Raw genomic sequence first — 24,395 nt, 5'->3', positions numbered from 1 at the left:
GACCTTTAATGTATCATCCCTTAAATGCATCCATATTGCATTTAAAAATTGTTGCCCCAATATGGAATATAGCACCCCCACCCCCCCACCACACATATTCCCCCTCCACTGATATTTTGTTAGAGAATTACAGATAGGCCTACATTCTCTGTTTTCCATTTCTTATGTAGCTCCATTAACTTTTTCGTGTAATCATTTGATTGTATTTTTTATTTATTTTTTTGTATCTCTCTAAAGCACTTTTAACTTTTTTTCAGTGCTTTATTAATCTATTGACTTATCCTCAATGTTTGCTCAACACATGTTTGAGTCTTTGGTTAAATGTGTAGGTTACAACAGCGTTAAACTTGTGCCGTCTTGTTCTTCCTTCGGTTAGCTCGGTAAAGGAGGCTGTGGGAGACCCAAACGCGGAAACGGCTTTGAGACAATGCTGGCTTTAAAGGAAGCAGCAGCAGTGTGCGACTCGTCTTCAGGTCGCTGTGTGACACAAGCCGCGCCGATGTAAAGGGAATGGACAGAGACACGGCCAGAGGAGACAGCATGGTCCACAGCAGGACAGAAAGCGACGGGGCCCGGGAGGCTCTGCAGCAGTGCCGACTCATCCAGAACCTGGTGGACATCTCCCTCTCCAGTCTGCGGGCTCTCAGGACCAGTTGCGCCGCATCCAGCGACTTCACCCGGCGGGAGATCCGCTCTTTAGAGGTAGGCTACGGTAGAGGAAATGCGCTGCTCGCGCTCCTGCTCTGGGGCTCGAGCCTCCAACGAGTTCTGTAATGGTAGCCAACGGTACCGCAGACAGCGTGTGAAAAGTCTGCCAGCTTTCTTGCTTGTTACACCCCTTTAGCCCACAAGTAGGCCTAACTGGAAACGGGAGCTTCGTCGTATTCTGTCACCCAGTCGATTCTGTCACCTGTCACAGATGTTCACTAAACGGTTTTTCTCGTTACACATCATAGATATATGATTACACATCAGGCTACACACACACATTTTAATAGGCTATTATTTGTATGTTTTGATTGCTGTTACCCAAAAAATAGTAATACGTTCTATTCGTTATATGGTGCATAACAGTGTTTAACTTTAAACAGAGTGACAAGTCTCGCATGTAGGCCTATTCCAAAGGGAAGGTTTGAGGTGTCTATAGATTGTTATTAGCTAGGCTACTGAAAAAGCACGGGTGTAAATAATACAATGAATTATGGCTGAATTCCATTTCGCTGCTTCAGTTTCAGGGTGCTGGTATTATGCACTGGCTCACTGTCACACTGGCATGGCTTAGTGAGACACTTGTTAATGTTATTAATAGGCCAACGCATGACAGGATGTTAGGTCTTGTGTGTCGCTTTACACTATTAAACTCTCCCAAATAAAATATACTGTGGTTGCTACCAGCACGACCTGTGAACAAAGTACCAACCTTTTGTGGCATTTTAGGCCTTTATTAATAGCACAGCTTCGACACGAAAGGGGGGAGGGAGGGGGTACTGACATACTGAGGGACTGAGGAATGAGCATGGGGCGCACGCTCTACCAGGTGAGCTACCCAGGCTCCCCCAAAGTACCCAACTTAAATACATTTGCAAACCTATCGCTCTAAACCGAGGACCCTGATGACATAAAGGGCCCTATCTTGCACACGGCGCGGCGCAAAGCCCGACGCAAGTGCCTTTGCTAGTTTAAGACCGACGCAGTTGTCAATTTCCCGTCCAGCGGCCACGTCGTTTTAAATAGCAAATGCACCTGCGCCCATGGGCGTGCTGGTCTTACAGGATAGGTGTGTTCTGGGGTCTGTTTGAGAAAGCAGGTTTAGTGAAGTACAACCCCTTTGAACCACGCGCCTGGCGCACGGACCCTTTTTCCCCCGCCGTTAAACTAGCAAAAGTAGATTCGTACACGCCCTAAACGCACCTGAGCCACGCGCTTAGATCGTTAAAATAGGAATAAAAATGTCTCAAAGCAAGACTGTTTAACCATTCATAGATGGATGAAGACAGCTGGTTCCAACGCTGCCACTCAGCCATGCTGTTGAGCTGCCAAAAAGCATTTTTCCCAGAGGCCACCATTATAAACTAAACGCCAAATCTGCTATATCTGTCACATATCTGTCCACAGACATAACCACCTGTCAAAGTACTCAAAACTGCCTCTGTGTAAGATCCTGCAGGTGGGTCTAGGAAAATATTTACACACACACACACACACACACACAGTGCACGTGACACTGTTTAAAGACATTTCATGATGTCATTAAGCCCAACCATTTGTCTTCTAGTGTACAGTGTTTGGTTCAGTTGTGAGTCAGTACCAGGGTGGTGATTTTATTTTCATCACATTTATCATTAGTTAAAACTTTTATGTTGTCCAAATGTTGTCAAAAAAAGTTTTCATTGACAACACAGATCTGGTAAATGGCCCGAGGGCTATTTGTCAAAACCTAGATAGCGGATTATCCTGGCTCAATTTAGCCTTGACTGTTAAAGAAAGCCCTGAACGTGCATCTATCAGAATTACTTCAGCCTGGCTCAACCCAGGCTGCACAGATTAGACTAGGTCAAGCCTCGCTTTATCGCTTTATCCTGGGTCTATAAATTCTGCTTTTGTGAAACAGCCCCCAGGTTAAAAAAAATAAATACAAATTGAATTTCCTGTCTGATTTTGTGCTTGAGGCATTTGAAGCACCAGAGCAGTGTGTGGTGTAGCTAAGGAGTGACTACTGCTGATCACTCCCTCGGGCTGAGCCCTTGTTGTGTACATGTCTGTGGTAAGAAGCTAAATTTAGCCGTGGCTCCCTCCCACGCATTCTGAGCAGGTCCTGTTTGTTGAGAAAATCAAATTAAATCGTGAAAGGCCGTGGGAGACATGCATGTTGCTGTGCCGGGGGCTCACTTTACAGATGGAAGAGCGAGGGAGGTGTGATGTACTTGAACTGTGGTTCACAGTTCCTTTTTTTCATTTCCTGTCCTTTCATTTACCTCTGCCTGTCCCTGGTGCCTCTTTATGAATTCATTACTGAGGCCCACAGAATGTTAATGTCAAATGTTGCAAATGACTGGATTTTGGACGGAATTCTAGAAAATGGTGCAAGCACAATGAACATGGCATCAATCAGACTGATCTCATTAAGTAATTCGTATGCCATTTTGGCGTGTTATCAAGATGCATACTCACTTTTTAGCGATGTTTGTCAACGCCGTTTGGCCTCCATTGACTTACATTACCTTGCGATTGCGCGTGAATTGATTTTTGAGCCGTCCGCGTGTATGTCTACGCTGTATACAGCGGACGGCAGTCTGCAACCTCACATCATGACTTGGCGTAAACATACACAACACTTTCTAAAGCCACATGCCGTGGCGTGTTATCGCGTAAACATACGCGGCACTTTCTAAAGTCAAGTGGCGTGTTATCTGTACGCATTTTGAGCGCTGTATACAGCGGATGGGTTAGGTTTAGGAAGAGAAGAACTGGTTGGGTTTAGGAAAAGAAGAACAGGATTGGGTTTAGTGAAAAACAAAGCAACGGTTGAGTTTAGGAAACGTGGGTGAAAGTCCTGTGTTTGACCGATCCACCACCCCGACCAACCTCACACTACTTGCTACGTAGCGAGTAGTATGAAAGGGCGAAAATCCACATAGTTGGTCGGGGTGGTCAAAATGTGTACAGATAACATGCCACTTGGTGTGTATGTTTAGGCAAAGTCATGATATCACGTTGCATCAATAGGGAAAATATATCTATAGGAGGGGACAGTCAAAGGTTCTAGAGTTCAGACAGGGGACAGTCAAAGGTTCATGATGTCAGACATCAGTTATGTCCATCCATCTTCGTCCGCTTATCCGGTGTCGGGTCGCGGGGGGAGCAGCTCCAGCAGGGGACCCCAAACTTCCCTTTCCCGAGCAACATTAACCAGCTCCGACTGGGGGATCCCGAGGCGTTCCCAGGCCAGGTTGGAGATATAATCCCTCCACCTAGTCCTGGGTCTTCCCCGAGGCCTCCTCCCAGCTGGACGTGCCTGGAACACCTCCCTAGGGAGGCGCCCAGGGGGCATCCTTACCAGATGCCCGAACCACCTCAACTGGCTCCTTTCGACGCAAAGGAGCAGCGGCTCTACTCCGAGCTCCTCACGGATGACTGAGCTTCTCACCCTATCTCTAAGGGAGACGCCAGCCACCCTCCTGAGGAAACCCATTTCGACCGCTTGTACCCTGGATCTCGTTCTTTTCGGTCATGACCCAGCCTTCATGACCATAGGTGAGGGTAGGAACGAAAACTGACCGGTAGATCGAGAGCTTTGCCTTCTGGCTCAGCTCTCTTTTCGTCTGGCGGTGCGATAGATTGAATGCAATACCGCACCCGCTGCGCCCGATTCTCCGACCAATCTCCCCGCTCCATTGTCCCTCACTCGCGAACAAAACCCCAAGGTACTTGAACTCCTTCACTTGGGGTAAGGACTCATTCCCTACCTGGAGAAGGCATTCCATCGGTTTCCTGCTGAGAACCATGGCCTCCGATTTAGAGGTGCTGATCCTCATCCCAACCGCTTGACACTCGGTTGCGAACCGATCCAGTGAGTGCTGAAGGTCGCAGGCCGATGATGCCATCAGGACCACATCATCTGCAAAGAGCAGCGATGAGATCCCCAGCCCACCAAACTGCAACCCCTCCCCACCCCGACTACGCCTCGATATCCTGTCCATAAATATTACAAACAGGATTGGTGACAAAGCGCAGCCCTGGCGGAGGCCAACCCTCACCTGAAACGAGTCCGACTTACTACCGAGAACCCGGACACAGCTCTCACTTTGGTCATACAGAGATTGGATGGCCCTGGTAGAGACCCCCTCACCCCATACTCCCGCAGCACCTCCCACAGTATCTCCCGGGGACCCGGTCATACGCCTTTCTCCAAATCCACAAAACACATGTAGACCGGTTGGGCATACTCCCAGGCTCCCTCCAGGATCCTTGCGAGTGAAGAGCTGGTCCGTTGTTCCACGACCAGGACGGAATCCGCATTGTTCCTCCTCAACCCGAGGTTCGACTATCGGCCGAACCCTCCTTTCCAGCACCTTGGAGTAGACTTTACCAGGGAGGCTGAGAAGTGTGATACCCCTATAATTGGCACACACCCTCTGGTCCCCCTTTTTTTAAAGAGGAACCACCACCCCAGTCTGCCACTCCTTTGGCACCGTCCCAGACTTCCACGCAATGTTGAAGAGGCGTGTCAACCAGGACAACCCCTCCACACCCAGAGCCTTGAGCATTTCTGGACGGATCTCATCAATCCCGGGGCTTTGCCACTGTGTAGTTGTTTGACTACATCAGTGACTTCCGCCTGGGAAATCGGCGACAATCCCCGTTATCCTCCAGCTCTGCCTCTAACATAGAGGGCGTATTAGTCGGATTCAGGAGTTCCTCAAAGTGCTCCCTCCACCGCCCTATTACCTCCTCAGTGGAGGTCAACAGTGTCCCATCCTTACTGTACACAGCTTGGATGGTTCCCCTTCCCCCCCTCCTGAGGTGGCGAACAGTTTTCCAGAAACACTTTGGTGCCGACCGAAAGTCCTTCTCCATGTCTTCTCCAAACTTCTCCCACACCCGCTGCTTTGCCTCTTTCACGGCAGAGGCTGCAGCCCTTCGGGCCCTTCGGTACCCCTGCAACTGCCTCCGGAGTCCTCCGAGATAACATATCCCGGAAGGACTCCTTCTTCAATCGGACGGCTTCCCTGACCACTGGTGTCCACCACGGTGTTCGTGGGTTACCGCCCCTTGAGGCACCTAAGATCCTAAGACCACAGCTCCTCGCCGCAGCTTCAGCAATGGAAACTTTGAACATTGTCCACTCGGGTTCAATGCCCCCAGCCTCCACAGGGATGCACGAAAAGCTCCGCCCGGAGGTGTGAGTTGAAAGTCTGTCGGACAGGGGCCTCCTCCAGACGTTCCCAATTTACCCGCACTACACGTTTGGGCTTACCAGGTCTGTCCAGAGTCTTCCCCACCCCTGACCCAACTCACCACCAGATGGTGATCGGTTGACAGCTCTGCCCCTCTCTTCACCCGAGTGTCCAAAACATACGGCCTCAGATCAGATGAAACAATTATGAAATCGATCATTGACCTTGACCTAGGGTGCTCTGGTACCAGGTACACTTATGAGCATCCCTATGTTCGAACATGGTGTTCGTTATAGACAATCCATGACTAGCACAGAAGTCCAACAACAAACAACCACTCTGGTTTAGATCAGGGAGGCCGTTCCTCCCAATCACGCCTCTCAGGTGTCTCCATCATTGCCCACGTGTGCGTTGAAGTCCCCCAGCATAACAATGGAGTCCCCACTGGAGCCCCATGCAGGACTCCAGTCAAGGTCTCCAAGAAGGCCGAATACTCCGAACTCCTGTTTGGTGCATATGCACAAACAACAGTCAGAGTTTTCCCCCACAACCCGCAGGCGTGGGGAGGCGACCCTCTCGTCCACCGGGTAAACTCCAACACAGCGGCGCCAGCCGGGGCTTGTGAGTATCCCCACACCCGCCCGGCGCCTCACACCCTGGGCAACTCCGGAGAAGAAAAGAGTCCAACCCCTATCCAGGAGTATGGTTCCAGAACCGAGACTGTGCGTGAGGTAAGCCCCACCAGATCTAACCGGTGGCGCTCCACCTCCCGCACCAGTTCCGGCTCCTTCCCCCACAGAGAGGTGACGTTCCACGTCCCCAGAGCCAGCGTCTGCCGCCCGGGTCTGGTCCGTCGAGGCCCCTGACCTTCACTGCCACCCATGTGGCATCGCACCCGACCCCAACGGTTCCTCCCACAGGTGGTGGGCCCATGGGCTGGAGAGATGGGAGCCACGTAGCTTGTTCGGGCTGTGCCCGGCCGGGCTCCGTGGCAAACCCGGCCACCAGGCGCTCGCCGACGAGCCCGCCGTCTGGGCCTGGCTCCAGACGGGGGCCCCGGGCTTCCTCCGGGCAGGGTCACTCCATCTCTACCTTGCTTCTTCATTGGGGTTTTTGAACCATTCTTTGTCTGGCCCCTCACCTGAGACCACTTTGCCTTGGGAGACCCTACCAGGAGCACAAAGCTCCAGACAACACAGCCCTCAGGTTCACAGAGACACACAAACCTCTCCACCACGATAAGGTGATGGTTCACGGAGAATCAGTTATGTCATTCACCACTAATAACAAAAGAGGTTCCTCCACACTTTCACAAGTCACGGCAGTGTGTCTTTAAGCTGTCTCAGGACACTACACTAAAATGCAGCAGATCAATAAAACACAAAACCAGTGGTGGAACCACGTACATTTACTCAAGTACTCTACCGAAGTACAAATTTGAGGTACTTGTACTTTACTTGAGTCTTTTCTTTTCATGCCACTTTCTACTGGGGCAGCTGTGGCTCAGTGGTAGAGCGGTTACCTGCCAATTGGAAGGTTGGTGGTTCAATCCTTGGCCCTGCAGTCCCATGTTGAAGTGTTCTTGGGCAAGACGCTGAACCCCGAGAATGGGTGTGAATGATTATCAAACAAGCAGGTGGCACCTTGTACGGCAGCCTCGGCCACAATGTGTGTGAATGGTGAATGGTTCCTGTACAATGTTAAAGCGCTTTGAGTAGTCGTTGTGACTAGAAAAGCGCTATATAAAAACTTTACATTTACTTCTACTCTACATTTCAGAGAGAAATATTGTACTTTTTACTCCACTACAGTTACATCTGACAGCTTTAGTTACTAGTTACTTAAGATTTCTGCACACAAAACACATGTAGTTTATAAAATCTGATGTTTTGATTATAAATGAAACTAGCCAACAATATAACAACATGATTAGACCATTATTTTATTTATTTTTTATTTAACCAGGTAGGCCGTTGAGAACAGGTTCTCATTTGCAACGACGACCTGACCAAGAAAAGCATAAGCGTGCAAGACAACATACAGTTTGACATACAATAAAATACAAGAAAACAGAATACAATAGGCTACATGAAGTGCAGATTAGGTAGGCATTACAAAGCCGGCGCGAAGGGATGTGTAAGAAAGTCGGAGGATATGCGAAAGTAATAAGGTAATAACAACACAATATACATGAATAGACAGTCTATAACACTGCTGAGATGTAGTGAAGAGTCAATATACAGTTAGTGCAAGTTGTGGTCTAGTTAGTGATAGAGATGCACCGATTACAACTTTCTAGGCCGATTCCGATTTTCATTGAGTTAGGCCAGCCGATACCGATTTTAGCCGATTGCATTTATTCTAACCACTTGACAGCACACACAAATATTTATTTGCTATCTTTTCTTTAACAGAACATTTTGCACAGAGCGTAGAATTTTTTTTTTTAACAGATAATCACTATAAAATAGAACTATATAAATTACTCCTGGTGTGGGAAATTCACACACATCTAAAGAACCATTTCCTTCTTTTCACATCCAATATCCAACAAAAAAAATGTGATTTTGGTTTTTGGTGTCGTCCCTCCACGCCCTACTTTTTCCTTGCAGGTGTTGCATATTGCAAACTTGTTATCTTCTGCACACACTGAAGAATTTCCAAACAGTTGACACGTTGCAGGTTAATTCAGACACGCGCTTCACACCGCGAGCGAGTACGCGCGACACGGCAGAAAAGTTGAGAGAAAGAAAAAAGAGACTGTACTGTCGCGTCTGTGTGTGCGTGCGTCCTTGTCTGAGAACTGTAACTCGTATAACTTATGTTGTCGGTTAATTGTAGCGTTGACTGGCATGAAATCGGCATATGTCAGACTGACCTGCCGGTCACCGGTCATGGCCGAGCACGTGAAAACCGGCCAATTCCGGTCACCGGACGGTCTATCGGTGCATCTTTAGTTAGTGATGTAGGTCAATGAGTATGAAAAGTCTATATAAAATGCAATGCAAAATGTAGTTAAGAGTCAATATACAGTTATTAAACACTTGGTTGATCAACAGAACTGTTTTGATCATTACGTTTCTAAAATGTGAGGATTTTACTGCATCTTAATTTTACTTGTAATACTTTAATTACGTAAATTTTTCCTGATGATACTTACACACTTTTACTTAAGTACCATTTTCCATGCAGGACTTTTACTTGTAGGGCTGGGTGATATGGAGAAAATCAAATATCACAATAATTTTGACCAAATACCTCGATATCGATACCGCAATGATATTGTAGTGTTGACTATTGGCGCTTTCACAAAATATTTACGCAATGAGATTTTTGATAAATAATCATCAGTAATGTGGATATAATGACTAAGTGGGTAAATGCAAATAATAGAACAGTTACAACAGTATGGTAAGTTCAGAAAATGACATCACTTTACCGTAATGCAGCCTGTAAAAGACAACAACTATGTCATATCACGATATAACGATATCCAAAATCTAAGACAATATCTAGTCTCATATCACGTTATCGATATAATATCGATATATTGCCGAGCTCTACTTGTAACAGTGTATTTTTTACAGTGTGGTAAAAAAAAATATTATAACTGAATATTTCCTCCACCACTGCACAAAACCACCCAAACTAATATATGAATGTGAAATATAAACGTAGCAAGTATTTCTGGCACTGTGGGTCACCCTTTGCACAAACCACAGCCAAGACAGTCAAGTCACAAACCATAATATAAATTTTCTGATTGCTCACATATTTACAACATAAACTCGCACATACAATGACCATGCGCTTCTGGTTTCTCGGTTATCTCACGCACAGTCCTGCTGCTCAGAGGCACAGCTTCCTGCTGTCTGTGGTGTGTGGCTTCTTCTTCTTCTTCTTCTTCTTCTTCTTCTTCTTCTTCTTCTTCTTCTTCTTCTTCTTCTTCTTCTTCTCATTGCGTTGCACTACCGCCAACTACTGGTGTCACATTTTCACCTACAGTTGCCAGCTAGTTACTCAGATTCTCAGTCCAACAACTCAGCTACCGTTAACAAACTAATCAGATACCTCCTGCGTTGTTCACCTCCTCCACATTCCAGTAGGTTTTCCCAATCACTTCCCCTCAGTCCTGCTCTTCTCATTCCCTCCATCATGATCCTTCTCTCTAACATATATTTCCTACATTAAGTTAAAACATGTTGCACAGGTTCTGGTTTTTGACATCTATTACACAACCCTGTTGGATGTTTCCCCATGATGAAAAGCATACTATTTAAATAAGTATGCCCAATTCTCCCTATTTCCTCCTCCTCTCTTTACATTACCAACACTATTTTGCATGTTATATAAATGTCTTCCCTTTTGTTGTTGTTCCCAGTGCTGTTGCCACTTTTTGTTTATTTCCTCCCACACAATGCTCGTTCCTTCTGTTTTTGATATTTAATAACTATGTGTCTATGTTTCCCCTCCTCACTGCTTGCTTGACTAGCGTGTCCACCCTCTCATTACCCAAAATGCCTATGTGAGCAGGAACCCACATTATACAATATTAATACCTTGTCTTCTTATTCCTGCATGTGCTGTCATGTTTTCATAGAGAATATCCTGTCGACTAGATGTTCCTGATCTTAGACTGTACAGGGCAGATAGAGAGTCACTACAGACTAGGGCCTTCTATAGGATCTATATTCTCCCATCCATTCCAGAGCCATCAATATAGCATATAGGTCCACTGTAAATACACTTAAAAAATTTGATGTTCTTCTACAAACTTCCCCTCTGTAACTCCATCCATCCACCACGGTGTGATAAATTGAATGTAATACCGCACCCGCTGCGCCGATTCTCCGACCAATCTCCCGCTCCATTGTCCCCTCACTCGCGAACAAAACCCCAAGGTACTTGAACTCCTTCACTTGGGGTAAGGACTCATTCCCTACCTGGAGTAGGCACTCCATCGGTTTCCTGCTGAGAACCATGGCCTCAGATTTAGAGGTGCTGATCCTCATCCCAACTGCTTCACACTCGGCTGCAAACCGATCTAGTGAGTGTTGAAGGTCACAGGCCGATGATGCCATCAGGACCACATCATCTGCAAAGAGCAGCGATGAGATCCCCAGCCCACCGAACATGTCTTGCATAAGACATGTTTTCAGTTATTTCACACCTTTTTGTTAAGTACATAATTCCAAATGTGTTCATTCATAGTTTTGATGCCTTCAGTGAGAATCTACAATGTAAATAGTCATGAAAATAAAAGGAAACGCATCTGAATGAGAAGGTGTGTCCAAACTTTTGGTCTGTACTGTATATATATATATATATAAAGTCAGCTCCCCATTTTACTCCTGCAAGACATCTCATGACATTGATCGCTTTTTTACATTTATTTTCCACCTGTCTCACATGTTCATGTTAATTTAAAGTCAAAATATATTCCCAAAAACAAACTCTCTCTCTGCTCTCTTAAGTTTATTTCCATACAATTTAACCTCATTATCTTCTCTAATTCTTTTTTTTGTAAAAAGCATCAACTTTGTTTTCTCCCCTGAGAACTTAAATCCCCATTTAATTCCCCATCCTTCCACCTGTCAAACTCCTTCCTGTATTTTGTCAACTACATGCCCCACAGTTCTCCCTCTTTTTCCACAGGGTCCCCTCATCAGCAAACAGAGATCTTCCTATACCCTCTGGTATATTTACAAAAATATCATTTATCACAACAGAGAATAAAGTAATACTAACAACTACTCCCCTGGGGTGGCCCATTCTCTACTATGTGCATGCTTGACAACTCAGCCCCCACTTTAACCTGGATGGTTCTCCCCTCAGAAAGTCCACAATCCAATTAAACGTTTCCTCCAATTCCCATCCTGTGCATCTTGATCATCAGCCCCTCCCTCCGTAGCATGGCATATACCTTCTCTACATCAAAAAACACTGTTGCCACTGTTTCTTTGTTTACCTGGGCTTTTCTTATGTCATCTTCCAGACATACAGCTGGATCCATAGTGGCCATTCCTCTTCTAAATCCACTCGGATAGGAAGCCATCATACCTTTCCTTTCCAAGTAATACATAATTATCTCATTAACCATCCGCTCCATCAATTTACACACATTAGATGTAAGGGCAATGGGTCTGTAATTTCTTTGGCTTACTTTCATCCTTTCCTGGTTTTCTTATTGGAACTATTATTGCGTCCTTCCAGCTCTCTGGGATATTTCCCTCTTCCCATACTTTATTAACCAGACACAACAGCTTCCTCAGCCCCTCCATACTTAGATGTTTCAACACGATGTAGCATACTCCATCTTTCCCCGGTGCAGTATTACCAGTATTAGCCAATGCCCGAGTTAACTCTCCCATGCTAAAAAGGTACATTATGTTCACCCTCATCACTTCCTTTCCTCCTTAAAGCTTCTAATTTTCCCCCCTTGGTTTTTTCTCGTCCTCTCCTCCCCATTTCTTCCAGATTATTGGAGCTGTGTACTTTAACAAAGTTTTTAACCATTATCTCAGCCTTTTCTTTATTGGTTACCGCAACCTCCTCCCCATCATTCAAAACCGGATAACTCCATTCTCTCCTAGCCCCACCCATTTTCCTAATCATCCTCCATATCTCCCCATACCTTAGTGGAGCTCCCAATTGAGTCACTATGGACCTTTTTCAGACATTTTGACTTGTCATAGTAGGAAAAGCACAGCTGAAATTGATAACCTTAACGATGGCTCAATTCCATCAAGTGTCCTAGTAAGCTATTTCAGGGAGTCAGTGTGCACAATACCAGGACCTCTCCTAAGTGGAATGCAGCCATCATTAATGGTTTTGAATACACCTGTGCTTTTACTCTATGACATGTCAACATGTCTGCCGTGAAAAAGGTCTATACTTCGTCCAGTATTCTCTCTTTGTTCGCCTTATTGTTCTTCTGACTACTGCCTTTGCCTTTTTATACTGAATCATTGCCTGAACTGTATGTATTCTTTTAACAAACTTGAATGCTTTATTCCTATCCTTTACAGCTTTTTTACATTTGTCGTCCCACCATGGCACCACTTTACTCATTCCTTTACCCTTATTTTTGGGAATGGATGCCAATGCAGCTACTTTTATACCCTGTATAGAGTAAGAGTAGAACTTCTCTAATTCCGCTTTCCCAAACATCCACTTCCCCCCCCTCACCCTGCTATGTGTAATCGCTGCCCTTTTCATATTAACCTTACATAACACTGGGTAATGATCACTGCCTATAGTTCCTTTCCGATATACACTCCAATCACAGATAGCAGCCATATTACTGGAAACAATGTGAGATCACATACAGATTCCTTTCTTGTGTTAATGTCTATCCTTGTTTTACTTCCATCATTTATGCAGACCATATTTTTATCATCCAACAACTCTTTTTTTATCATTTGTCCATTGCTATCCACCCTCTCACTCCCCCAGTGTGTTGTGTGCATTAAAGTCTCCACACTAGGGCTGGGCGATATGGAGAAAATCAAATATCACGATATTTTTGACCAAATACCTCGATATCGATACCGCAACGATATTGTAGTGTTGACTATTGGCGCTTTCACAAAATATTTACGCAATGAGATTTTTGATAAATAATCATCAGTAATGTGGCTATAATGACTAAGTGGGTAAATGCAAATAATAGAACAGTTACAACAGTCTGGTAAGTTCAGAAAATGACATCACTTTACTGTAATGCAGCCTTTAAAACCAGGAAACGACAACAACTATGTCATATCACAATATTACGATATCCAAAATTTAAGACGATATCTAGTCTCATATCACAATATCGATATAATATCGATATATTGCCCAGCTCTACTCCACACCATACCACATTACGTCTGTTCAACCCCTCTACTTCTTCAAGTCTATTTAATTCCAGTCTCTTACATGGGTTGTAATAATTTACAATTACAAACTTTCTAATCTCACCCCACATCTCTATTGCCACATATTCTGTTCCACCCCTACACCTAACACTGTATGGAATCCACTGCCTTACAAATGTAACACAACTTCCCCCTCCACCATCTTCCCTATCTCTTCTAACTGATAATTAAATCTAAATTAGGCTTTAGCCATGACTCTTGGATACAGATAACATATGGTTTCTCTTTCTTACTACCTATGAACAGCTTGAAGTCTTGTCCATTTGCTAAGAGGCTTCTTGCATTCCACTGAAGGACTAAAATCATTAGTAGTATTAATCCATACGTGCTGTCTCTTGACTTGACTGCACTCTTAAGTTCATCATTCACTTCTTCCCACTTTAATCCTTTCATAACCAAATGATGTTCTGCGGCTTTTGCAATGACCTGAATCCTTTCTGTTTTACATTTGATCCCGTATGTTGCATTTATTACTCCTGCTATATAAGTAACAAGTTTTATCTTTTCTATCCACTCTTTCTTTTTATATTTATTTTCCACTACTGCCAACTGTTATTTATTATATTCAGCTTCCTTCCTCTGATTTTTCATCTGTACCAACTTTACTGCATCGGCATATGAAACTTTTTCCTTCCCCTTCATCTTCTGCACTTCCACTTCTTTTTTCCAATAACTCACATCCCCGGTAGGCTACATTGTGATTGCCTCCACAATTACAGCACTTTGGTCTCACTCCATCACCGCACTTTCCTGTATTCATGCTCACCCCCACACCTAGCACATCTTCTCTTGCATTTGCACATTTTGGCAATATGTCCAAAATCCTGGCAATTATAACATCTCATTGGCTTAGGCAAAAACTCCCTTACACTGTATGTCATGTAAGAATATCTCCTCTGGAAGTACCTTTTTGTCAAACTCTATCAAAATGGTCTCTGTGCCCCTTTTCTCAGCTGCCCCTTTCATTATTTTTGCACTCTTTACAGACCTATTCTGCACCCTCATGTTCTCCACCAGACTCTGCATGCTAACTGTTATAGGTACTCCACTTATTACCCCCGTGCACCCACTAGACCTCTGCTCACCCACTCTGACCACTTTTTTTTAATTTCAACTTTGCCATTATCAATCATTTTCTTTGCCTTACCCATCTGCTCTTGACTGCTACAACCTATAAGAAGATTTCCATCTCCTAGAACTCTGGCATAATTCTCCAATATACCCTCTAATGACTTTAGAGGATCCATTTTCTTTACTCCCCTCTCCCTCAAATCTCACCACAACATTCACAATTTCTGCTCTTGAATCTTTCTCTTTATCTTCTCTCCCCTCACTCTCTGTTCCGCCTGAGCTACCGCTACTTCTTTTTCACTCTCTTACGTGCATTTGTATCTCTCTTCTTTTTCTCAACCGTTTTCCATTCATCCACCCTTCTCTCATCTTCCCCACTAAACTCCATGCAAGTCAGTCTCCCTCCCTGCCATAGAAACCATTTATGATGGCTGCATTCGACTTAGGAGAGCCCCTGTGAAATAACTTACTGGGACACTTGATGGAATTTAGCCGAGCTTTTCCTACTATGACAAGTCAAAATGTCTGCTGTAAAAAAGGTATATTCTGACAGATTTATCGATGTTCCACGGTTTAGGACCTTTGGTACAGCAATCCAGCAGAAGCGGAACAGACAGTCTTACCGGGTCTATTCAGGCCGTCGGCCAAACTTGTCCCTTTCCACTCCTCACTTGACTACCAATTTTCCAACATTAAAAATCCGTAATCGTCCTGGATATCAACGGAAAAGAAAAAACACCCACAAAAACACACAAACAATTCAAAGCAGCCCCTCTCAGCTCCTACGGCTGCCAGCTGAAGCTCCAGCACGCTACTGCATATAAAGGGAGAGTGGAATTGGTCCAACAAGAATTAGCTAAGACAATAAAGTCACCTGGCACTGCTCTAATGAGCTATCCCCACACCTCTCTCCAGTGCAGCTGATTGCAAACAACGCTCAACTCCACAATACGCTTACAAATGACATGCAAATGACAAGCAAGTGCACGTGCATACACATACATGAACATGCACAATGAATGTGCACCCATGGGTGTAAATTTCATCTAACAGTCGAGGGGGACAATAAACATGAAATATCTCTAGCAATTTTTGAAAGTGACACAGATAATATATTCAAAATAGTACAGTTGTAGAGAATAGTGTAGTATAGTTGTGGAACTCAAGTAAGGCTGGCAGACGATTTTATTCACTTCAAACATTGGAAGAAGTGATTCTTTTCTCTAATACAGATGAGGCTGAACTGAGAACTGAGCCTCATAGCAAGCAAGCTAACTAACAAGCCATCCAGGTCATTTTCTGTTGGGTGGCAAGTAGGGCTGGGCGATATGGAGAAAATCAAAAATCACAATATTGTTGACCAAATACCTCGATATCGATACCACAACGATATTGTAGTGTTGACTATTGGTGCTTTCACAAAATATTTACACAATGAGATTTTTGATAAATAATCATCAGTAATGTGGATATAATGACTAAGTGGGTAAAGGCAAATAATAGAACAGCTAACAAACTATCCAACAAGATATTAAACAAGCTACCAAACAAGCTAGGTAACGTTAGCGTTATAATTGCTGACAAAGAAAATATGGAAAAGTCTTTTGTCATGACTATTTTATTAATGACACAGCATCATCTGTATTAGAGAAATCTGCATCGGAGATTGCAAAGCACACCTGATTACAGGAGACGTGTAGCTCAGACTTTCTGAGTGCTCTGGGTCTGCCAAGGTTTCTTCCTACAAGGGAGTTTTTCCTCGCCACTGTCGCAATAGCTACTGCTAATGCTTGCTCTTGAGGGAATTACTGTAATTGTTGGGGCTTTGTAAATTATAGAGTTTGGTCTAGACCCACTCTATCTGTAAAGTGTCTCGAGATAACTCTGTTATGATTTGATACTATAAATAAAATAAAATTGAATTGAATTGAATTGAATAGTTGGAGCGGTGCCAGGTCGGATCACGTTCTCACCACAAATTCAATTGAAAGGTTACTGAGACCTATGCTTGTTTGGTCCACTTTTGGTGCGCATACGAGTGCAACTGCTGCATTCACACCTGCCCAAAGGAACCGCACCAAAGGGGAAACATACTACATCTTGTGCAATTCAACCAAACTAAATGAGGCAGGTGTAAAAGCACCCTTAGTGTATATTTGGGGTTGTATTATTGTGTTTGCAGTGTTTCCTCTATGTTGATTTGACCGTGGCGGCCCCCCACAGCAACATTTCTGCGCCCCACGGTATCAGAAATAGGGCTGCATTAGAGTTAGAGTGCATGTCGGAGAACATTTGTAATAAAACAGTCTGGTAAGTTCAGAAAATGACATCACTTTACTGTAATGCAGCCTTTAAAACCAGGAAAAGACAACAACTATGTCATATCATGATATTACGATATCCAAAATTTAAAACGATATCTAGTCTCATATCACAATATCGATATAATATCGATATATTGCCCAGCTCTACACTGCATTAAGATAATGTAATTAATAGTGGGTTTATCGTTATTTGCTACAGAATGCTTAGCCTATATGTCAATGTTCGGACCTGCCCCCACTGCTAAAAAAAAATCCTAAAGGAAACACCGTGTTTGGGTCATAACTAGTTGAGCAGAGTTGGCACCCCTGTGCTCATATCTGTTGCAGCTCCATGTCTCCCTGCTTGACTTCACAGCTCTGGGTGCTGACACTGCTCTGTGCACCCGTCTACTGTACAGTAGCTCATTGCAGACATGGATCCAGAACCATCATGTTTGGTGCTATACTGCTGGTCCAGTGAAACTGTCAGTGTAGTGAAGATATAGAGGAAATGACAGATTAACGTAATGTCTGTGAGGTTCCAAGTTCTGGAAAGATGAACTAAGCTGTTTTGAATGGGACAAACAGTTGAAGCCAACATTACGGTGGAACTTTTTCAGCATGTGAGGCTGTTAACGTAGGAAGGCAGTCTATGCAAAGTGTTGATGATAGTCAGGAAAACCCCATGTGGTTTCCCAACTGCCTGTTCTTGTTTTCTCTCATTTTATTTTCCTCTCTCTCTCTCTCTCTCTCTCTCTCTCTCTCTCTCTCTCTCTCTCTCTCTGTGTTAGAGTGCACAGATGTAGGCCTACACAAAATCATGTAGTTGATTAGCCTGTACAACTGTTGATGTAATTTAAACATTAAATTAGATAAATGATGTCCTTAATTAATTGTGAATAAAACAACAGTTTGTAATTGTAAACACTTAAATGAGAGGCATGTTGCTTGCTTCTCTACATGTTTTATGTTTTTCATTGAATACCTTGTGTCTAGAGCCACACTACGGTTATAGGTTGTATGGTTATAGGGATGACAATGTTTCAAGTTGTTTATTGTCATATGCACAACAATTACAGTAAAGCATATGTTGGCAATTAAACTATTTGATCTCAGGCTCTTAAGTCTAGTTAGAACCTAAAGCAAAATAGTTAGGTACAAAATAGGAATATTCTCTCTTCTCTCTCTCTATCCATTTTTTTCCAATTCAATTAGTATTTCTGCATTTTGCTGGAAAAAAGTTGAAATAATATTTTTTAGCCAGCCCCTATAACGGTGTTAGAGAACTCAACCTGTTGTTTAAACCATTGAAGTTCAGCATTTAGACTTTTCTTGTGCAGTAAGTGAGGTTCTGAGATGTTTATCTTAGCCACTGGCTAAAAGACAACTGCTAACACTGTAAATGAAGCTCATATAGACACAATGTCAAGGAAACCTAGACAATAAGAAGGGCCCTTTTTGTTTTGGGCTAAGCCCACATGTGACCGCAGGGTTTCCATGGTGTCAGTCGCTATAGCAGTGACAGGCTGATGCTGCAGTGAGAAAACAATCTGTGTGTTCCCCCAGACGTCACAAAGAGTATTTATAGAACAGACTGTCAGCTGGACAACCGATCACAGTGACAAGAGCTGAGGGTGACGTAGAGGTGTGTGTGTGTGTGTGTGTGTGTGTGTGTGTGTGTGTGTGTGTGTGTGTGTGTGTGTGTGTGTGTGTGTGTGTGTGTATATAAAATATATATAAAAAAAAGTTATTTAAGACAAGGTGGTTTCAAGGTTTTGGAATATATATATATATATATATATATATATATATATATATATATATATTTTTTTTTTTTTTTTTTTTTATGTAAGCCACTTAATTGTATTATTCAAAGTATTAAAATTCCAAAACCTTGAAACCACCTTGTCTTAAATAACTTATTTTTCCCTTTGAATATTATAATTAGGGATTACCGGGCCATTTTTTGGCAGTTTGCAGATTATCTGTATCAGCGTTTTATTTAGCCTGATAACTGATAAAGTTAATTAAACAAAAAGTGTTCTACTTTGGTTCGACTCCAGCTCTGTGTCTGTCCGTCTGCTTCAGTTTCACTCACCACTGAGTCTGACTTAATGTCCCGCCCACAACACTATCTGAATATCTTTTAACGTGTATTATGTTGAAAGTTTCTCATTTATTAAATAGCCTACTTGCTTTAAGCATTTAAACTAAGTTTTGTGTTGAAGTTTGTAACATCCCAAAATCGTAATTTTGACTTAAAGATTTTCATTTTCACTGTAAATGCATATCGGTTCCAAATATCGGTTATTGGTTTCATTAACTACTAAATAATCGGTATCAGTCTTGAAATACTAGTATCGGTCGATCCCTACTTATAATACAAATATAATAATAATACTTATATAATAATAGTCATATAATATTTTATCCAACTCCTTAGTTGTTGGGACATCAAGTGACAATGCCACATACTGATCTAAATATTCCCTCTGTATTGACCACAGATGAAAATGTCTTGCATTTACCAAGAATTCAATTTTGTCCTATAAATCTCTGTGGAGAAGCCTGAGGGTTCCGCTGCTATCACATGTGTTTATTATTTCATGAGTTGTCTGAGAAATCATTGCAGATTAGTGTGGAAGGATTGGACTAAATTGGAAATCTGCAGTGAAGTCTCCACACTCTGCATTAAGGGGACCTGCTAAAATATTTATTAAATATTATATTTGTATAGCCTACGTGTCAGTAAAGAGAATTTTACTTTTAGTGCCACGATAGTCTAAATGTTGTCTTAAAATGACAGGTTTCAAAGGTTGGGGATTTTCAAAAAGTTGTATCGGGAATGATCAGGGTCAGTGTCAGAATAGCCTCCATCAGCCTTAATAAACGTACGAGCAGTTTCAATCCGGCTCATGAGGCTGCGTCACACTTACTTTGCTCGGCGGTTTAACAGCAGACTGGCGTGGACCACCAGTCTGGGGATTTCCTCACAATGAAGTCTCATTTCTCACTACTGCTTTACATACGTACACTACACTTGAAATTTATGGTTGATCTAACAAGCAGGGCTAGGTTTGTTTTGAAATGATGTGTCCCGCTAACTTACCCTAACTTAAGTTAGTGTCTCACACAGAGGTTGAAATAAAGACCTGAGCAATTAGGTCTGCATATAGAGGCACTAAATGAACAAAATTAGGGATGGGCAATAAATCGATATTATATCGGTATATTAGACTAGATATCGTCTTAAATTCTGGATATCGTAATACGTGAGATGACATAAGTGTTGTCTTTTCCTGGTTTTAAAGTCTACATTACAGTAAAGTTATGTCATTTTCTGAACTTACCAGACTGTTCTAGCTGTTCTATTGATTTGCCTTTTCCCATTCCGTTTCCAAAAATCTCATTGTGTTAATATTTTGTGAAAGCACCAATAGTCAACCCTACAATATTGCCGTGATATCGACATTGATGTATTTGGTCAAAAATATTAGGATATTTTCTCCATATGGCCCAGCTCTAAACAGACTGCTATATGTGCAACACGAACAGTTAGGGGATACATTTAGCATTTAACAACACTGAAGTGTGTCTAATTTCTGTCAAGTAACTATACTCCTACTTCGGAGAACATTGTAGTGGTGTTTCTGCTGGTGAACTGCTGGTTCCATGACACCTCAGTGTGTGAAGCAGTCTGTGTTGTGCTGGCCTCCCCTACAGGTGAAGCTGACCCACTACATGTGGACCCAGCTGCAGTGGAAGCAGAAGGTACCAGAGTGGGAAAGACCTGAAGCTCTGTGTGGATACCCGAGACTGGATGACTGGCTCCTAACAGCTGACCTCACACCACAATTCATACAGGTGGGTGTGTGTGTGTGTGTGTGTGTGTGTGTGTGTGTGTGTGTGTGTGTGTGTGTGTGTGTGTGTGTGTGTGTGTGTGTGTCTGCGGTGCGTGAGTGTGTGTGTGCGTGTGTAGATTTCTTTTGCCTGTCTGCATTTTAGTGGAACATATACCATAGCATCGACCCCCTCTTGCATATGTTTAGTTTTACATTTAAGAAGAATATGAATATGTAACTGCAACTTTGCATTGAAACGTGTTTTTGGTGATTATAGATATCACAAAGGTTCTGAAAGTGTTCTTGCAAAGGTTCCTCAGTCCAAAGCGGAGTATAGTCTGCAGCAGTAAGTAACTGTTAATTTAAGAAAAAGCATATTTAAGTATGTTGTAGTACTTGTTTCAAATCACAGGTCTTAAAAAGTGAGAAAGCAGCATTTCGAGAACAGTCCACTTTTCACCTTCTCTTCCTCCTCTCTCTCCCTCCCTCAAACACACACACACACGCACACACAAACACACACACACACACACACACACACACACACACACACACACACACACACACACACACACACACACACACACACACACACACACACACACACACCACAAAAACATGCATGCATCACTGCTGATGGCAAAGCAACCAGGCTGTCAATATCACACTTTCTTTTACCCTCACCCTCACAAGATGTCCTGATTAGAGGCCTTCACACCATTCAAAAACAGACCTGTGGAAATCCTACCCACAGTATTTCACCAAAAACTGAACTGATCCGAATAGACCGAGGATTATTAGACCCCAGCCATTATTTGTAACACTTTACTGAGTGTTAGATAAGACTCATATACATCACAATACTGCACTAAGCGCAAGTTGCACGCACAAAGGTTCTTTATAAATACTATTTAAATAGTTGTACATTTTTATTCCCAACTTGTATATACATTTTTACATTCTCCACTTTGAATTATTTTATTGTCATTTTTTAATATGTTATATTCTATCCTATTTATTATTTCATGTCTATTCTGTATGTATGTATGTATGTGCATCCACATAATACAAGCCTTTGGTGATCGCGCAGCACCCCCATCCCTCCTCCATACAGTTGCTAGAAGCCAAGGAGGACATGGAGGATTAAAAAAAAAAATATGATGGACTCTTCAGAAGGGGTAATTATCTTCACTCGAGTTTCTGCGCGCAAAAGTCCCCAGACGACACAATCTTCTGAACATAGTCATACTGAGAAATACAGAGCAACTCATTTGGCAATGGCTTGAATGTAACGGACGTTCATTAATATCAAAACGTTACGCAATAAAGCTTTAAGTACTCTGATCACACTGCCATACTTGCACTTCTTAATGACAATAACTCTACTTATCAATGAATGTTAATAAGACAAAGGAACTGGCTATCAGAACAAACACACACACACACACACACACACACACACACACACACACACACACACACACACACACACACACACACCATTTCCCTGAACCCCATTTCCATCAATGGGGAGACAGTTGATTGGCAGGTTGACAGTTTCAAATGCCTTGAACTCACACTTGACAATAAACCCAGTTTGGACTCACACACTACTGCCAGCAAAGACTCTCTGCCATTGAAAAACTGCTTTACAAAAGTCCATAATACTCTACTGCTCACTGTTTTCTCCCCATGCTGTCTGTCTCCAAAAAGAACAAGATGTTACACACACTGCTTCCAAAACCATTGGTCTGCCAACCCCCCCAAACAACACATCACTTGTATGGCACTCACCATTGCCCATGACGCCAGTTTTATCCCCTCTGTCATAGCGGTCTGTTTTCTGTACAAATGCATTTATGTTGTATTTAAATGTATTTTTGCTCTGGAGGCACATACGGTGCAAACTCTGGAAACAAATTTCCCCTTTTCGGACAGTTAAATCCATCCATCCACCCTCTGGCTGGATCATCTTCTCCCACTTTTTTTTTTCTGTCCTCAAGATATTTACAAATCCAAGTGGCTTTAACTGGATAGATCAGTGCTTGTTTGGACCAACATTTTTTTTTTTTTATCTTTAAAGGTTTAGGGAGGAAAGCTTCCTGGTTTCAAAAAGACTTTGGATAAGGATACATTCAGAAATGGAAAGAAAACTCAAAGGTTGTTAGACCTAAAAACAAACTCTATCCCACAAATGGGGGATTTTTCACATATGACATGATGAGTGGCCTGAAGAGGGTGTACATATTTAAAATCACCAGTAGATGGTGCTGTTTCACCCACTATATTCATCACAGCTGAATTAAAGAGCAACATAGTGAATGCAAACAATAGCAATGGTTACAGAGCACAGTGAAATCTAGGTCCTCGTTTAACCCTGGGTGTTTAGAATCCAAAATGTCTTCCTGTTGATGAAGTTTCCTTTGCCTCTACCTATTGTATGGAAGATGGGTTGTGGTCAATGCAAAAGGCTTGTAGTGTGTACGGGTCACTGTTATATAGTTATATAGTGTCCAGATAGTGTCTAGCTGTAGGGTAGGTCACAATCCCTGTGCCAATAGCATATTTGTGTCCTGCCAGCCTGTTCTGCAAACGTCTTTTTGTTCTTTCAGTGGCGACGTTCTAGCCTGTACGTCACAAAGGAGGTTTCATGGTTTATGAAATTACTAATGGTGAAGTCCTTCTGGGACGTAAAATGTCTCTGTCTGTATTACACTTGTGCAGTGGTAACAATGGTTACACTTATGGGACCCTTGGGTTTTGGCCCATCCATGCTGGTATTGTGTTAGGTTGAAGATGGCTGCGTACCAGTTTCATTGTCAGGTTTGAACGATAAACGGAACCCAAACGCAGACAGACACAGAGCCAGGAATGTGAATTGAACAGGTTTTATTCAAAGTACTCAAGTGTCAAGTCAAGGGTGGAGAACCGGTCAGGTGAATTCCGGGAAGGAGCGGGTCCATCAGAGAGAGACGGTAGGCCCGGCTAGTTTCCGGTTCGGTGTATGGCAGGAGTGGCGGGGTAGCAGGAGTCAGGTTCCAATGGCAGCGTGGCAGTATTGTCTATGATCTGACACAGAGTGAAGGAAGGATATATGAAGCAGAGGTTGATTGTGGTAGATGAGAGGCAGCTGGAAGCCTGACTCCCGCACACCAGACTCCACTCCTGCAATTAGGACAGACAGAGGGGGGGAGAGAGGAGAGAACAGAGAAGCTACCTAAGGGCAGCGGGCTTAACAAGTTTATCTTGTAGAGTGGAGCATCTCCTGAGACTGATTAGTGGGGGTTCAGGGAAGGTCTGCGTCCGAAATTCCACACTAACATGCTATTTAGTAGCTAAAACAGTATGTGAGAGTTTTTA

General features: G+C 43.1%; 1 protein-coding gene across 3 annotated transcripts in view; it reads left to right on the top strand.

Moving 5' to 3' along the window:
• Positions 1-233: 233 nt before the first annotated feature.
• LOC114552773 (kinase suppressor of Ras 1) overlaps positions 234-24,395 on the top strand; it is a 70,169-nt gene continuing 46,007 nt past the window's right edge. For 2 of the 3 annotated variants that reach the window (XM_028573820.1, XM_028573819.1), the window contains exons 1-2: positions 234-702; positions 20,917-21,057. In XM_028573820.1, the coding sequence (XP_028429621.1) occupies positions 511-702; positions 20,917-21,057 (333 nt within the window). In that variant the 5' untranslated portion in view covers positions 234-510. The remainder of the gene's footprint in view (positions 703-20,916; positions 21,058-24,395) is intronic. The other variant, XM_028573821.1, reaches the window with a different exon arrangement.

Source organism: Perca flavescens, chromosome 3, assembly GCF_004354835.1.
Source record: "Perca flavescens isolate YP-PL-M2 chromosome 3, PFLA_1.0, whole genome shotgun sequence".
NCBI classification, from domain to species: Eukaryota; Metazoa; Chordata; class Actinopteri; order Perciformes; family Percidae; genus Perca; species Perca flavescens.
Note: the sequence above shows the minus strand (reverse complement) of the source record. Positions and strands in the feature narration are given on the sequence as shown.